Below are 16872 nucleotides of genomic sequence, written 5' to 3' on the forward strand. Positions count from 1 at the left end.
TACTGCTGCTTAATTTTCAAACATCCATTTTTATTTTCAGAAATGGAAGATTATGTCTTGTCAGATAAGGATTGAACTATTGAAAGATGCAATTTGTTCAGGAAATGAAGAAGTACAAAAAGGTACAGAAGTCTTTAATTGAATCATATTGAATTTATTTTTTACATCCTTCACATATGTGAGGAGTCACGGTCTTTACGTTAGGTCTTTTGTCTGTGCAATGTGCAAATTATAGTATGTACAGTAAGATATACAACAGAACAGGCAATATAGCTTAGAAATACAGTTGTGTTACCGTGGATTAATTAGTCTGATGGCCCAGCTGCCCCAGAGCGTGGGCCTGGGCTTTAATGCTGCAGTAACATTTCCCGAATGGTAGCAGCTGGAACAGTTTGTAGTTGGGGTGACTCGGGTCCCCAGTGATGGTAGGGGGTTATATGGGAGGCAGGGTTTAAGGTTCGGCACAAAATTGTGGGCCGAAGGGCCTGTACTGTGCTGCACTGGTCTATGTTCTATGATCCTTCGGGCCCTTTTTACGCACCTGTTGCAGTAAATGTCCTGAATAGTGGGAAGTTCACATCCACAGATATGCTAGGCTATCCGCACCACCCTCTGCAGAGTCCTGCGATTGTGGGACCATACCAGGCAGTGATACATCTAGCCAGGAGGAACTGAAAGCAAATCAAAGAGTGCTGAAAATACTTGGCAAAGCAGGAAATACAAAAAAATAGTCAATGTCCCATTCTGTTATTTGCAATGTGTTGCCAATTTTAGTGTTAAAGTTAACAAGTTAAAGATTCAACTACATTGTAATAGAAACTGAAACAAAATTCCAAAGCAACAATCTGTTTTTAATTTGTGTATGTTTCTTAACTAGTTCATTTTTATATTCAAAGAAATAGCACTTATTCTACATTCACATAAAAAATAGCTAATCAAGAAACTAATTGGAGGCAAATAACATTTTGTCACCAAGAAACTGTGGTAAATAACTTACTAACTGTGCAAAGTCCAGATTAACTAAAGTCATTTTTACAGAATATAACTGGATCTGTGCAATTAGAAATGGTAAGTGGACTTCAGGCTGTAACTGCTATAATCTGCTATTTCATTTATTGTGTGGCTATTTAAAAAAATTCTTCAATCATTTCAATCCTTTAAATAAAAAATATCTTCATAAATCTTCACTTAGAAAACTTATTCATAGGTACTCTATTCTTTCTATCGTATATTCCTAGGCTGAGTCCATGTTCTGTAGATTGCTTTCCTGAAATTTTTAAATGCTACCTCTTGAAAGTGCAGTAAGAGGTATAAATGTTAAGAACAACAACTCCTCTTCTCTGTTTGCTTTTGTTTGGACTCAGATCTCATGGACTCATTGTACTTGAGTCTTTGTCTCATTTCCCTCAGCCTTTAGCTTTGGGATGGCAGGGCTATGGGAGAATAGACACCGCTTGAGCTCTCACATTGTCAGGGTCCCTTTAGCCCAATACCTGCTCCTACTACTACTCAGCCTTGCGCCTATTTTCCTCGTTATTACTTCTGGACTCACTGTTAAGGCCCTTCTTATCACTCGATCCTTCTCAATTTGGCTTGCTTGCCATCTTTCTGGCTTGCAACCCCCACCCCGACCACATCATTGCCCAGAGTTGACACCATACTCCATTATTGCTTCTCTTAAAGCTGCCTTCTTGATGCTTTTCACCCCACAGATGTGAGACTCCTTCTGTCCACAGATAAAGTCTGGTCTGCTAAGTATCCTCAGCGTTTTCTGGTTTTATTTCAAATCTCCAGTGTTTTTAGTTATTTGCATTTTAAAGTGTACATCATAATCTCATTTATGACATTGAAGCTTAACCAGTATGCAAGTAATCATTGTAAATAAATTGCTTGCTGACAGGCTATCTCTGACAGGAGCTTTATACGTAAACTATCATGTGACAGAATAATGCGATATTTCTCTTATTTCTACGTTTAGAATAATGGAACAGTTCTATAAACTGCATCTTTTTAAGTTCCCAAATTGGTCTCAGAGTAGTTATTTTGCTTTGTACATATTAGCAGCAATTTCATTATTTCACTAAGTTTAAAGAGCAACATCTAAATGAGACCCTCTAGCAGAAGCCAGGTATAAGCATGATGTACCGTCCAGGATTAAAACAGCACTGACCAAGAACAGGAGGTAGTTGTGGAACGCATTAAAGGAAAACATTAAGAAATATATATTTTCCTTAATGGAAATTTGAAGAAAGTTTTAAAAAAAAAGAATTTTATTACTAAATTTAGATGCAGAACTGGTATGTAAAAATCAGGAAGACAACCAAAAGTTGCAACGACGGGCCCAACGACATCATGAGAAAAAGGACAAGATTCAGAGGCATATACGAAAACTGAGTGACTTAGTTGAGAAGAAAAACATAGAATTTTTGAATTATCAGGAACACCTTGCTCGCAACCGTTGGACTCACATCCTAGAGTTAACACGTGTGATTTTCCCATTACAAGAAGTGAAAACAGGAATGAGGTAAGAAGCATTAAGACTACAATTGGATATTCTTTATATATGTTCATATGACTGGATTACCATGAATGTAGACCAATGATACAAAGTCATCAGTTTAAAATGTATTGCACAGCTGAGGCTTTTTAATTCATTGCCAGAATGTGAACACCACTAGGATTGTCAATTATAATTGCAATTTTTTTACTGTTCTTTACAGTGTGGTGGTTTGCACTGTCTTAATCTGATCCAGTCTTTGATTGAGGAGCTCCATTATTAACACCATGATAATATTCTTTGGTAGTTTATTTTCATAGCAAGATGGTGTGTAATCTTGGGAGATAAACCTGTAAGGGTAGAGTTTCCATGTGCCTGTTGCCCTTGTCTATTTAAATGGTGGTTCTTCCATAGAAATTTTGGTGAGTTGTTGCAATGATTGGTTTCAACAGATGGCATTGATCATTGAGTATTGTATGATCTGTGTTCAAAGAATGAAGGTAAGAGTACTTTATCACAATACTGATTTAAGCCTTTAGATGCTGGAAGGACTTTTAGGGGTTGGTAGGTGGATTGGATGCTGCATATTCAGCCTCTGATCTGTATTTGGAGCCGCTGTAATTTTGTGGCTGATCTCATGAGTTTCTGGACAATGATACCTCCCAAGAATATTTCCCCTTTCCGTTGCTTTAGCTCTCTTTGGTCCTTCCTTAGTAGGATTAAAAGTGCATGTAATTGGGTCTATTTGAACAGAAGGGAGAACTCTACACACATGGTCAGGCATTAGATAGTTCTTTAAGGCAGTGATCTATTGTTTTTGGATCCCAAAACAGTATTTTGAGAACCTTACATTTTAATTGAAAATCATATCAATTGTTAATTCAGTTAATGTTTTTAAAATCAAAACTCTTGTGGTTTTTAATTTTCATACAAACCCTATTTAAGTATCATATTTGGTTCTCAAAGTAACCTTTATGATTTAGCAGAACCATCCATCAAAGTAACTTTTTTAGCATGAAATGTGACTTTCCATTCAGTTTTTGATTTTTACTGCTAGAGATCCAGCAGATACACCATTTGAATCTGACAGTGGCATGACCTCCAGTACCGTAAGTGAGCTGGCAGAGGCAAGGAGAACCACTTATCTCTCTGGAAGATGGATCTGTGATGATAACAATGGAGAAACTAACATTGGGATTGTAGGCCGTTGGATATACCTGCCCAGCAATGGGGATTATTCTGCTTACTATAACTGGGTGGAAGAAAAGAAATCTGCACAAGGGCCAGGTGAGGTTTTCATGTGTGTTTTATTGTACTTAATGACACGTGTCTTACCTAAGTTAACTTTTTTTTAATACATAGAAATTCAGATAGGGGTTCAGTCAAAATGTGACCAATGTGTAATCATTTATTTTCTTTCTCTAAGGGCTATTAGAGAAGTGTAGCTGGGCAAGTCAGAGTAATTATGCAAAAGGATCAGACTGCCCATCTTGTAAATGATTAGTCTCACTCTGCTTGACTAAAATGCGAAACTGAAATTGTGCATTAGAGTAGTAGTGTGCTAGTGCAGCACTTTAAGGTACATTGTGTTTACAGAATCTAATGTCTGTTTAACTTGGAATGCCTAACACAGACTATATAATTTTTATATTTGCCTTATTTTACTAAAGAAAGAACTCTCCCATCCATTTCACAAAAATAATCAGCTTTTGAAAATCAAACACAGATGTTGGAAGTCTGAAGTAAAAACAAAAAATGCTAGAAATACAACAGATCAGTCAAGTTATTTACTCATCAAGATAGGGAACAGAGAAGGTAGGAAATGGAAATGAAGAGAACAAAGATACTATCTGTGGTAGGTTGAGATCAAATGATTTAATGTAGCAGATCAAATCATGTAATGCTTCTGTGTCTGTGTAATGTATTGCTAGTGCTACGACAATAGGGAATGTGCAGGAGGGCAAACTACGAAGAGGAAAAGGAAAAACTGAGCCAAAATGACAAGATGCAGAAATGTCCAGTTCTTACACAAATAAAAAGAACAATTGAACAACTTCAGTTGGATAGCTCAGTGTTGAGTCCAGAAGACTACAGTGTGCCGAGATGGAAAATGGGGAGTTGTTCCCTAAGCTTGCATTGGGCCATACTTAATAGAGCTGGAGGTCATAGACGGATAGGTCAGAGTAGGAGCAGGATTGTGAATTAAAGTCAACTTACGACAATTTCTGTTAAAAAGTGATAATCATTGCACAATCTGACTTTTCTGTTATTCCTTAGTACAATTATATATGTAAGCTTTATATGCCTATGTCACTCGTGATTTCCACACAACGTTGCTTTGGGAGGTGTAAAAGTACATGTGTAAATCAGTGATGCATATTTGTCATCTTTACATAAAGCTATTCCTTGTGTATCCAGGTTCAGAGTTACATGCTGTTTTTGTTTTATAGCTGGTTTAGACCATAAGACTGGAACAAAAGGCCATTTGTCTCCATTGAGTTTGACCCGTCATTCTATGATGACTGATTGATTATCCCTCTCAACCCCATTCTCCTTCCTTCTCCCCGTGACCTTTGACACCCTTACAACTCAAGAATCTATCACCTTCTGCTTTAACTATACCCAATGACTGTGCCTCTACAGCCATCTATGGCAATGAATTCCACACATTCACCATCCTTTGGCTAAAGAAATTTCTCCTCATATCTGTTCTAAAAAGATGTCCTTGTATTCTGAGGCTGTGTCCTCTAGTCTTAGATTCGCCCACGTTAGGAAACATCCTCTTCAAGTCCATTCTACCTAGGCTTTCCAATATTCGATAGGTTTCAATAAGATTACCCCCCCCCCCCCCCATCTGTCTTCTAGACTCCAGCAAGTACAGTACTAGAGCCATCAAATGCTCTTCACTCATCATTCCTGGGATTGTTTTTGTGAACCACTTCTTCATTCTCTGGAATGAAGGCAGACATCTATTCACCATCATCCTCAGTGTACCTGCAACTGCCTTTGTATTTAAAGAAAGGGCCTTTTAAAGATCAAGACCTCTAACCTGCCACACAACTCATGGTACAGGACAGCAGTAGTCACATCCCTCCTACATGCTGCTGAGACTTGGACCAGCTACCGTGGCATCCCAGGGCGCTACAGACATAACACTAGTAGTGCTTCTGTAAAAATGAGCAGCTTCAAGTTCTTGCACATCACCATCTCAAAGGTTCTAACCTGGCCCCAACACATTGATGCAGTCACGAAGAGGGCTCTACTTTGAGAGAACATTACAGCACAGTACAGGTCCCTCAGCTCACTCTGTTGTGCCTACTTTTTATTTTAATCTTGAACACATTCATGCTTTACAGCTTTGCAAGAAAATATAGTGTTAATTTATTTCTGTCTCAATGGCTTACAGTCTGTTGAGGGTGTACTTGTGCATCCATAAGAGATCTTCCAAGCAGCTTCCAAGATTTCAGTGTGACTGCACCATTGAACTCCTTGGCATACCTATGTTTAACTGTTCCCTTGTTGGCAGCTGTGGCTTGTCCTGTAATTTTCTCCCTTTATTCCTTGAAAAGATTAGTAGTAAATTCTGTTTCCTCTTAGCTGCCTGTCCTAATTTCTCTGACTTTATGTCAAAATTTATTTGATAACACGATTGTTGAAGCATTATGCTATATCTTACAGTATTCTATTTAGTCAGCATCTTCAAGTGTTTGATACTATTAAAGGTTATTAATTGTTTTTTTTTTAAACATTTGTCAGTTTATATCTTGGCTTGTATTTCTCACGCAGATATGGAACAGAGTAACTCTGCATTTACCATCAGTGCAGCTTTGTGCTTTGCCACTCAACTAGCAAACATACTTTCTCACATTCTTGATGTAAATCTTCCCAAAAGACTTTGCAACAGGCAAGTATTGTAAAGTCATAGTAGTAAGTACAGTAAATCTTCGTCATGCATATTGAACTCTACTTTGAATTGAAAATTGCTTTTTTATTTGTTTAAGCTAAATCCAATAGCAATTGAACTAATTCTTGAAATCAAGAATGAGTATATTCAAGGTGGTAAACATGAAGAAATACCTTAAGATACCTACTTTGCCTAAGGGAAGGGGAAAGTTCTGTGGTTCATCTTTCTGGGATTCGTTGTGAGTTCTGACAGTAAACAAATGTGTGTTAGAAATGCAGTTGATTTTGCAGTAAGTAGAAACTGGTGCCCCCAGATACATTTTGTTTTCGTTTTGTGATCTGAGAAGAAACATCTCTGTACTGACCTGTTTTATTATAATCTGCATTGATTAATCATCATTAATATGAATCAAACTTGGGACCTAATCATATTTATATTTCAGGTCCTATCCATGTTATGTTTTTACTGACTTAACTCAGAAGAATGCAGGTCAAAATTTATACCCACCCAGAACAACCCCCTTTGAGCAGGTTTACTGTGTGGCAAATCATCTGAAGAATAGTCTGTGGCACTGGAAGGATTGAAAATAAATCCTAAATAAATGGAAGATAAAAAAATGAGGAATTAGAAAAATTGCATTCCTTGAGGTCGGTAAAAACAAGACTTTCTGTGGATTTGGATGTAAGGAACATGTAGGGAATATCTTTGTCACTCTCAGTCTGAGTTTTGTCTTGGTTGTGGAGCATTGAAGTAGATTACTATTAACTTAGTTTTGGCCAAAGATTAATCCTTGTATCATCTGAAGTACATGCAAGTTAAGGGGAGAGTAGACCACTTAGCTCTCAAGCCTGCTCTGCTATTGAACATATTTATAACTGGTTTGTTTGTAACTTCAGTCTGGCTGTTCCTCTATCCATTGGTAACCTTTCACCTTGTTGCTTGTCAAGTATTAACCTATCTCTTTAATAAAACTTGCAGAGTCTGCTTCAAGTGCCCCTTGAGGAAGTGTCCCAAAGACTCGTAGTCCTTAGAGGAAGAAAAACCTTCTCATCTGTCATAAATGGGCAACTCCTTATTTAGAAACAGTGACATCCAGCTCTAGACCCTTTTGCAAGAGGAAACAGCTTTCCGATTCCCCTTTTTCAGTACCTCCGGATATTATGTTCCAATCAGATCTTTTCTAACACTTCTAAACTCCAGAAGATATAAGCTTAGTTTCTTCACAAGATATCTTGTCCTTTCCATGGTTAGGCTAGTAAATCCTCTCTGAACTTATTCCAAAGCCTTATCAATTATTCCTTGAATAGACGGACTAATACTATTCACAGCACTCTTTATTTGATACCAATTCGATAACAACCAAATATATTCTTCCTTTTGTATTCAGTTTTCCTTGCAATAAACAGTGATATTGTTAACTTCCCCTGATTGTCAGGGCATGAAGGTATACGGGAGAAGGCAGGAGATTGGGGCTGTGAGGGAAAATGGATCAGCCATGATGAAATGGCAGAACAGACTCAATGGTTCTCATTCTGCTCCTATATCTTATGGTCTTTATTCTTATAATTATTGTTTGTAGTAACTGCAAGCTAAATTTTCGGGTCACCAGTTGGATTATTTTCCTATCATAATGAACGTTTTCAGATTTTTCCCACAAATACAAAAGTAGAAAGAATATATTTAAGTTACTGGAATTAGTAACTTAATGTTAACTTTAAATTAACTTAAACGTCTGCCTCAACAACTATTGCCCAGTGGCACTCTCATCTACTGTGACGCAATGTTTTTAAGAGGTTGGTCAACTCCTGCCTCAGCAAGGACCTGGACGCTCTGCAGTCTCCCTGTCACCTCAGTAAGTCTCCAGTGGATGCAGTCTCACTGACTCTTCACTCAGCCTTTGATCACTTGGACTTGGTCAGGCTGTTGTTTACTGACTACAGCTCAGCGCTCAACACAATCATACCCTCAGTTCTACTGAACAAGCTCCAAAAGCTCGGCCTCTGTACCTCCATCTGCAACTGGATCCTTGACTTTCTCACCAGGAGACCAATCTTTGCAGTTCGGAAATAACATCTTTCTGACAGTCAACACTGGCACACCTCAAGGATGTGTCCTTAGCCCACTGCTCTACTCTTTCTACACCCACAATTATGTTGCTTGGCATATTCAAACGTCATCTATAAATTTGCTGACAACACAACTATTGTTGGCAGAATTCCAGATGGTGTCAAAGAGACATACAGGAGCAAGATAGATCAGCTGGTTCAGTGGTATCATAACAACAACCTTGCACCCAGTGTCAGAAAGATCAAGGAATTCATTGTGGATTTGAGGAAAGGGAGGTGGAGAGAACACACCAGTCCTCATCGAGGGAGCAGAAGTGGAAAGGGTGAGCAGCTTCAAGTTCCTGAGCATTAGCACCTCTGAGGATCTATCCAGGGCCCAACATATTGATGCATTTACAAAGAAGACACCACAGTGGCTATATTTCATTAGGAGTTTGAGGAGATTTGGTATGTCGCCAAAGACTCACAAATTTCTACAGATGTACTGTAGAGAGCAGTCTAACTGGCTGCAGCACCATCTGGTATGGAGCAGCCACTGCACAGGATCAGAAAAAGCTGCAGAATGGTGTAAACTCAGCTAGCTTCATCATGGGCACCAGCCTCCCCGATGTCCGGCACACCTTCAAAAGGCGATGCCTCAAAAGGTAGCATCCAGACCATATTTAAGAACCTCCATCATCCAGGACATACTTCTTATCATTGCTACCATCAAGAGGGAGATACAGGAGCCACAGCTTCCTCCTCTCTGCCAAAAGATTTCTGAATGGACAATGAACCCATGAACACCACCTCAGTAATTTTTCTGTATCTCATATCATATAATTATCATATGCCTGTGATGCAGTTTCTGAGTTTAAATTTGCTTTATTCACCAGTTTTTAAAAAATCTATCTGCATGTTCAGCTGCAAAAATTACAGTAAAGCTTGTGACTTACTTGAAGCAAAATTTATAAGAATTTGAACCTCAACAAAATACCATTTCATAAGATGCATGCTATAAGTTGTAGCACTCTGTAATTGTTTCTTTTAAAATATACCCACCTTTCATACTGATGAAAACCAGTAAATATCATGGTTAATGAAAATAGAACTTGGACATCTTTACCAGAAGGTAAAAATGTCCAGCACAAAGTAACTCCTAGTTTTTGACCTGGTATTTTTCATTACTGAAGTTAGATTACATTGCCAAAGTGAGGGTTTTGGCCGCATTTTTAATATGAATTGTAAACATTTCAAAACCTTCAAACATAATTCTCCCAGTGTATTTCTGTACACTTTATTCCAAAGCACATACTCAATCAGTCTGCTCATAATCATCAGCAAAGTTATGGAAATTGATGTTGCCAGGTACATACTCACTAATAACTTATCTACCAATGCCCAGTTTGGCTTTTGCCAGAATAGCTTGTCTCCAGATCTTGTCACAAGCTTGGTCCAAATGTGAATTAAAGAGCTCAGTTCCACAAGGGAGAGAGAATACTCTTGATATCAGCAGCATTTAATCCAATGTAGCACTGAGGTGCCCTGGTAAAAGTGAGATCTGTTTTACCCTCAGTGTCTGTTGATATCAGTTTCACCCTTGAGGATAAAATTTACTGGAAGGTATGACTCCAGTCACTAGAGGCTGCACAAAAAGAAATGTAAGTTCTTCATTGCAGTATCCAATATGCTGTCAGTCCTATCTTCATTGTTGACCTTCCTTTCATGATAAGGTCAGAAGTAGGCATATTCACTGAGCGTTACACCATATTAATTCCAATGCTACTTCTCAGTAAACCAAAATATTCATGCCAGCATTCAGCAAGGCTTGGATGCATTCAGGCCTGAGCTGTTTAAAAAATTCCAGACAATGATACTTTTCAAAAGAAAAGGGAAGTCTAACCATATAGAACAGAAGGTTAAATGCATAATCCACGTAAACAATTTGGCTGCAAACGTAGGGTGTCCCTCAGTATGTGACTTGCCAGGTGCCATCCCAACCCTTTCTTCGATCAATAAGATATATACAGAGTGTAGGTTGCTCAGATAAGTACAACTCATAACAACACTCAAGAACTTCAAATACATTACATCCAGAATAAATTCAACCCATTTGGTTATATCCCACCCACCACTCTGAATATTCATTCCTTCCACCATCAACGTACAGTGTCTGCGGTCAGTCACGTAGCCTATGCTTAAACTCTACCATCAAGAGGAACAATTGTATAGGAAAACAAAATATCCATATAAACCTCCAACACATATACCTTTCTGACTAGGCAGTATATCGCAACCACAGACACATGTCTAAGTTGTGGAATTCCCTATCCAGCAGCTTCACCAGAAGGATTGCAAAGGTTCAAGAATGCTGCCTGTTAGCGTCTTTGCATAAGCTTTTAGAGATAGATGGTGATAACTGAGTTTCCAGAGCAGTCTATGATGACAGAAGGTTGTAATGGAAGGATAAGACCATAAGACAGAGGAGCAGAATTCTGCCACTCAGCCCATCAAGTCAGTTCTCCCATTTTATCATGGTTCATCTATTTCCCTCTTGAACCCATTCTCCTGCCTTCTCCCTGTAACCTTTCATGCACTGACTAATCAGAATCTATCAACCTCCGCTTAAATACACCCAATGACATGGCCTCCACCGCCACCTGTGGCAATGAATTTCACAAATTCACCACCCTCCAGCTAAAGAAGTTCTCCTTATCTCTGTTCTAAATGGACATCCCTCTACTCTGAAGCTGTGCCCTCTGTCCTAGATTCCCCCACCATAGGAATCATCCTCTACATGACCACTCTATCTAGTGCTTTCAACATTCAGTACATTTCAATAAGATCCACACTCATTCTTCTAAATTCCAGTGAGTACAGGCCCAGAGCCATCAATTGCTCCTCATATGATAAGCTGTTCATTCCCGGAATCATTCTCGTGAACTTTCTTTGAATCCTCTGCAATGTCAGCACACCTTTTCTTAAATAAGGGCCCAAAATTGCTCACAATACTCCATGTGGACCTCACCAGTGTATTATAAAGCCTCAGCATTACATCTTTCGCTTTTATATTCTAGTCTGCTCGATATGAGTGCTAACATTGCATTTGCCTTCCTCAGCACCGACTCAACCTGTAAATTATCCTTCAGAGAATCCTGCATGAGGATTCCCAAGTGTTTTAACTCCTCAGATTTTTGAATCCCCCCCCCACAAAAAAGTGTATTACCATACACTCCCTGACTCTGTATTCCATTTGCCACTTCTTTGCCCATTCTCCAAATCTGTCAAAGTACTTCTGCAGCTTCCCTGCTTCCTCAACACTACTGACGCTCCATCTATTTTTGTATCATCCACAAACTTGGCTACAAAGCAATTAATTCTGCCATCCAGTTCATTTACATACAACGTAAAAACAAACAGTTCCCAACACCAACTCCCGTGGAACACCACTAGTCTCCGGCAGCTAATCGTAAAAGGCTCCCTTTATTCCTACTCTTTGCCTCCTGCCAATCTTCTATCCATGCTAGTATCTTTCTTGTAATATGATGGGCCCTTATCTTGTTAAACAGCCTCATGTGCAGCAACTTGTCAAAGACCTTATGAAAATCCAAGTACATAACATCCATTGCTTTCCCTTTGTGTATCCTGCTTGTTATTTCCTCAAAACAGTCCAACAGATTTGTCAGGCAAGATGTTCCCTGATGGAAACCATGCTGATTTTGGCCTATTATGTGCCTCCAGTACCCTGAAACCTCATCCCTGACCATCAGTTCCAATATTTTCCCAATCACTGAGGTCAGGCAACTAGCCTATAATTTCCTTTCTTCTGCCCCTCTCCCTCCTTGAAGAGTGGAGTGACATTTGCAATTTTCCAGTCTTCTGGAACCATTCCAGAATCCAGTGATTCTTGAAGGATCATTACTAATGCCTCCACAATCTCTTTAGCTACCTCTTTCAGAACCTTGGGGTGTAGTCCATCTGGTCCAGGTGACTTGTCTACCTTCAGACTTTTCAGTGTCCCAAGCACCTTCTCCCTAGTAATAGCAGCTGCATTCACTTCTGCCTCCTGACACTCTTGAACTTCTAGCATCCTGCTAATGTGTTGCATGATTTAGATTGATGCAAAATACTTGTTCAATTCATTCCCCATTACCTTGATCCCCATTACTACCTCTCCAGCGTCACTTTCCAGCAGTCCAAAATCTACTTTTGTCTCTCTTTTACTCTTTATATATTTGGAAAAAAAACTTTTGGTATCTTCTTTGATAGTGTTGGCTAGCTTACCTTCATATTTAATCTTTCCCCCATTATGGCTTTTTTAGTTGCCTTCTGTTGGTTTTTAAAAGTTTCCCAATCCTCTAACTGATCACTAATTTTTTTTTTGCTCTATTATGCACCTTATCTTTTGCTTTTATGTTGGGTTTGACTTCCCTTGTCAACCACAGTTGTGTCATCCTGCCTTTAGAATACTACTCTAGTCTCCCCTTTCAATCAACTTTGGCCAGTTCCTTTCTCATGCGTCTGTAATTCTCTTTACTCCACTGTAATATTGATATGTCAGACTTCAGCTTCTTCCTCTCAAACTGTAGGGTGATTTCTATCATATTATGATCACTGCCTCCTAAAGGTTCATTTACCTTAAGCTCACTAATGAAATCCAGTTCATTACATGACACCCAATCCATGATAACTGCTCCCCTAGTGGGCTCAACTACAAGCTGCTCTCAAAAGCCATCTTGTAGGGATTCTGGAAATGCCCTCTCTTGTGATCCAGCCCCCACCTGATTTTCCCAGTTTATCTTCATATTGAACCCAGTTTATCTGCGTATTGAAATTCCCATGATTATCGTAACATTGCCATTTTGACATGCCTTTTCAGTCTCCCTTTGTAATTGTTTAGCCCACAGCCTGGCTACTTTTTGGAGCTCGGTATATAACTCCCATCAGGATCTTTTTACCTTTGCAGTTTCTTAGCTCTACCCACAAGGATTCTGCATCTTCCGATCTGATGTCACCTGCTTCTAAGGATTTGATTTCATTTTCTTTACCAACAGAGCCACACCATCCCTCTGTCTACCTGCCTGTCCATTCGATACAACGTGTATCCTTGGATGTTAAGCTTCCAAATATAAACTTCTTTCAGCCATGACTCAGTGATGCCCACATCATACCTGCCAATCCCTGAGTTTCAACATCATCTACTTTATTTATTCCTTGTACCTGTATGCATTCAAATATAACACCTTCAGTACTTTATCTATCACCCTTTTCAATTTTGTCCCCCTTTTACATGGCAACTCATCCCACTGACTGCAATTTTGCCCTAACATCTGCCTGACTGTCTCTGCTACTAAACCAACAGCCCTATCCTTAGCCCCATCACTCTGGTTCCCACTCCCCTGCCAAATTAGTTTAAACACTCAACCTGTCTGGAAGGATATTGGTCCCCCTCAGGTTCAGGTGTAACCTGTCCTTTTTGTACAGGTCATGCCTTCTCCTCCCCCCCCCCCCCCCCCATGATCAGAAATCTGAAACCCTGCCCACTGCACCAATCTGTCAGCCACGCATTCATCTGTGAATAGCCTATTCTTCCCCTCATTGACACATGGCACAAGCAGCAATCTGGAGATTGCTACCCTGAAGATCCTGCTTTTCAGCTTTCTGCTTAGCTTGCTAAATTCTCTCTTCAGGACCTCCTCACTTTTCCTACCTAGGTAATTGGTTCCCATATTTACCAAGGCTTCTGACTGCTCACAATCCCCCTTTAGAATGTTGTGGACCCAATCCCAGTGTCCCTGACCCTGGCACCCACCTGCGAGGCAACATACCATTGGGATATCTGTATCGCACCCACAGTATCTCATGTCTACTCCTGTAGCTCTGGAATCCCCTATCACTAGTCCTCTTTTGCACCTTTCCCTTCTGAGCCAAACAGTCCAGAGACCTAGTGGCTGCAGCTCCCACCCAGTAGGTCTTCCCCATCAACAGTATCCAAAACGGTATTCTTTTTATTGAGCAAAACAGCCACAGGGGTATTCTGTACTGACTACCCAGTTCCCTTCCCTCTCCTGGCAGTCACCTATTTTACAGCCACAGGCAACTTTCAGGTGAATAGTTCCCTGTAGCTCCTATCATCTCCTCAGTTTCCCATATGAGCTGCAGATCTAGTTCCATGCACCTGGTGCAGATGTAGCTATCTGGGAGGCAGGAAGTCACACAAAGAACACAACAGTGTCTGGAGTCATCCTCACTGCTTTAACTATGCACTAAGAGACGAAGAATGAAGAAGAAAATTACCAGATATGTACCTTGCCCAAACCTGTTCCTGCCAAAGCCTTCCCACTCCTTAACTCACTGATTAACTCACACAGTGGCCACTCCACTTGTCCCTGTCTTATTTTTATTTGCTCTTGCTGATGAATTGCAACTATGTCACCGGAAAAAGCCGAAATCCCACGAAAACGCTTTTTAAAAAAATCTCTTACTCTTTGACTTGCATGAGATTTTCTGCACAAATTTGACTGTGATTGTGACACGAAAAAAGCCAAAAGCTCCTTTTTTAAAATCTCATGCTTCCTGACCTGCATGAAGCTTCCTGCACCAATTCAACTGCGCCGCAAAAAAATAAAGGATGGGGGGGGGGTAAATGTGTGTGTGGGGGGGGGGGGATATCATTGGACCAGAGAAAAGGTTGAAGATGACAGTGTGCTTTGAAGAGTGTGAAGGTACACATCAGAAATTGAGAATTTGGAGAATATTAAAAAATTAAATTCTATAGAAATAAAACTCGTGTCTATATTCCCCATTATTTTAGAGTTTGGTTTTTATAACTGCTTGAAATGGCAAAAAAATAGGAGTCTGAGATGATTGAAAATGTAGGCATGAATTTCATTCAGTTGTTAACATTCTCCCAATTTTCTAGTTTGGCATTGCTTTAAAATATGTCTGATGATTTTCATAACCAAGATTTTTTTTGCAGTGAATTTTGTGAAGAGAATATGAGCAGAAAGAAGTTCATTCGAGCAGTGAATAAACTAAATACAAATATCCTGTACCTCTGCTTTTCCCAGGTATCTCATTTTAATGTCAAATGGATTAAATTTTATTTTACATATTTTAAAAAAAGTATGACTTGTTTACACTGAAAATTATTGCTGCTGAGCCTCTTGGTGCAGATCAAGTTGTTATAAACTGAAAAAAGTGCAACAATAAGTTGGCTGTTTATTTAAAAAAAATACTAGAACCGCAGTAATCTAACATCCAACTATTGAAAAATTGTGATAGTTCAATATCTGGCTTATGAGATCATCTTTGCAGTGGTGCCCCAGTTCTAATGTTCCCATTCAACTTTAAAAGGAGTTTACAAATGTTTTGGGATGTTAAAAGAAAATCAGCACATCCCAAACTTGCCAGAATATGAGTTTTGCTGTAGTAAGGAAGTAGGTAGAATTCTTATTTCATTTTATTATTTTCAGTAAGCAACATTGCTCATATATTGTAACATTTCTTATTGTACAGCATGTTAACCCAGAGCTGTTACATCCATTGCACACACTGCGGAACATTATGCACTTGGTCAGTCCAGAAAATAAAAGCCTGGGAAGGTAGGTTGGATCTTTAATTGAATTGAAGGGAATTTAGCTTGCATTACAAAGTGTAGTTCTGATTAAATTAATTCTATAAACTCAAAGCACAATATGTAAATATTTATGTCAATTGGCACATTTTCAAATAGAAATTGGCTTTTGTATTTATTTGCCTAGCCTGCTTCTGAGTAGCTAATTTGCTGAAGGTGTTTGCATTTTTGCATTTGTAACTACCTAACTTTATTGAATTCTCATGGTTGCCCCATGATCACTGGCATCCTTCCCAAGGGTTTCTTGCATCTCAGGTTGGGAAACACTTAGCTTGGTGCAGTGTACTTTTGCAGATGGTGTACACTGCAGACCAAATGCACAGGAAGAGAGAATAAATGCTCCAGGTGTTGGAGGGGGTGCTAATCAAGCAAACTGCTTTGTCCTTCAACTTTGTGATATTTTAATATTGTGGGGACACTTATCCAAGCAAGTGAAAAGTATTCCATCATGCTTCTAACTTGTGCCTTGTAGATTGTATTATAACTTTCACGTATCTGGAGTTGAGCCACATGCCGTAGGATGTTCAGGCTCTGACCTACTCTTACAGTGTTTGAGCATCCTAGGGCACAAGTCAGACAGTTTCAAGACCATTTAAAGAAGCTAACCAATACATCAATATATGGCAGTTGCAGTATGACATGGAAAATGTGAAATTATCCACTTGGATAGGGAAAACAAAGGCAGAATATTATTTACATGGTGATAGACTGGGGAATGTTGATGTGAATGGATCTGAGTATCCCTGTACAACAATTATGCAAGTGCAGCAAACATTTAAAAGGCAAATGG

At 39.3% G+C, this 16872-nt stretch overlaps 1 protein-coding gene across 2 annotated transcripts in view; it reads left to right on the plus strand.

Annotated features, from left to right (window-relative positions):
* The window catches only part of atg14 (autophagy related 14), a 44920-nt gene that overhangs the window by 18420 nt on the left and 9628 nt on the right, over positions 1–16872 (plus strand). The window contains exons 4-10 of one of the 2 annotated variants that reach the window (XM_072268338.1): positions 41–122; positions 1039–1068; positions 2287–2524; positions 3555–3784; positions 6284–6401; positions 15426–15516; positions 15965–16050. In XM_072268338.1, coding sequence (XP_072124439.1) covers positions 41–122; positions 1039–1068; positions 2287–2524; positions 3555–3784; positions 6284–6401; positions 15426–15516; positions 15965–16050 — 875 coding nt within the window. The remainder of the gene's footprint in view (positions 1–40; positions 123–1038; positions 1069–2286; positions 2525–3554; positions 3785–6283; positions 6402–15425; positions 15517–15964; positions 16051–16872) is intronic. The other variant, XM_072268348.1, reaches the window with a different exon arrangement.

The sequence above is a fragment of the Mobula birostris genome, chromosome 1 (assembly GCF_030028105.1).
Source record: "Mobula birostris isolate sMobBir1 chromosome 1, sMobBir1.hap1, whole genome shotgun sequence".
NCBI lineage: Eukaryota > Metazoa > Chordata > Chondrichthyes > Myliobatiformes > Myliobatidae > Mobula > Mobula birostris.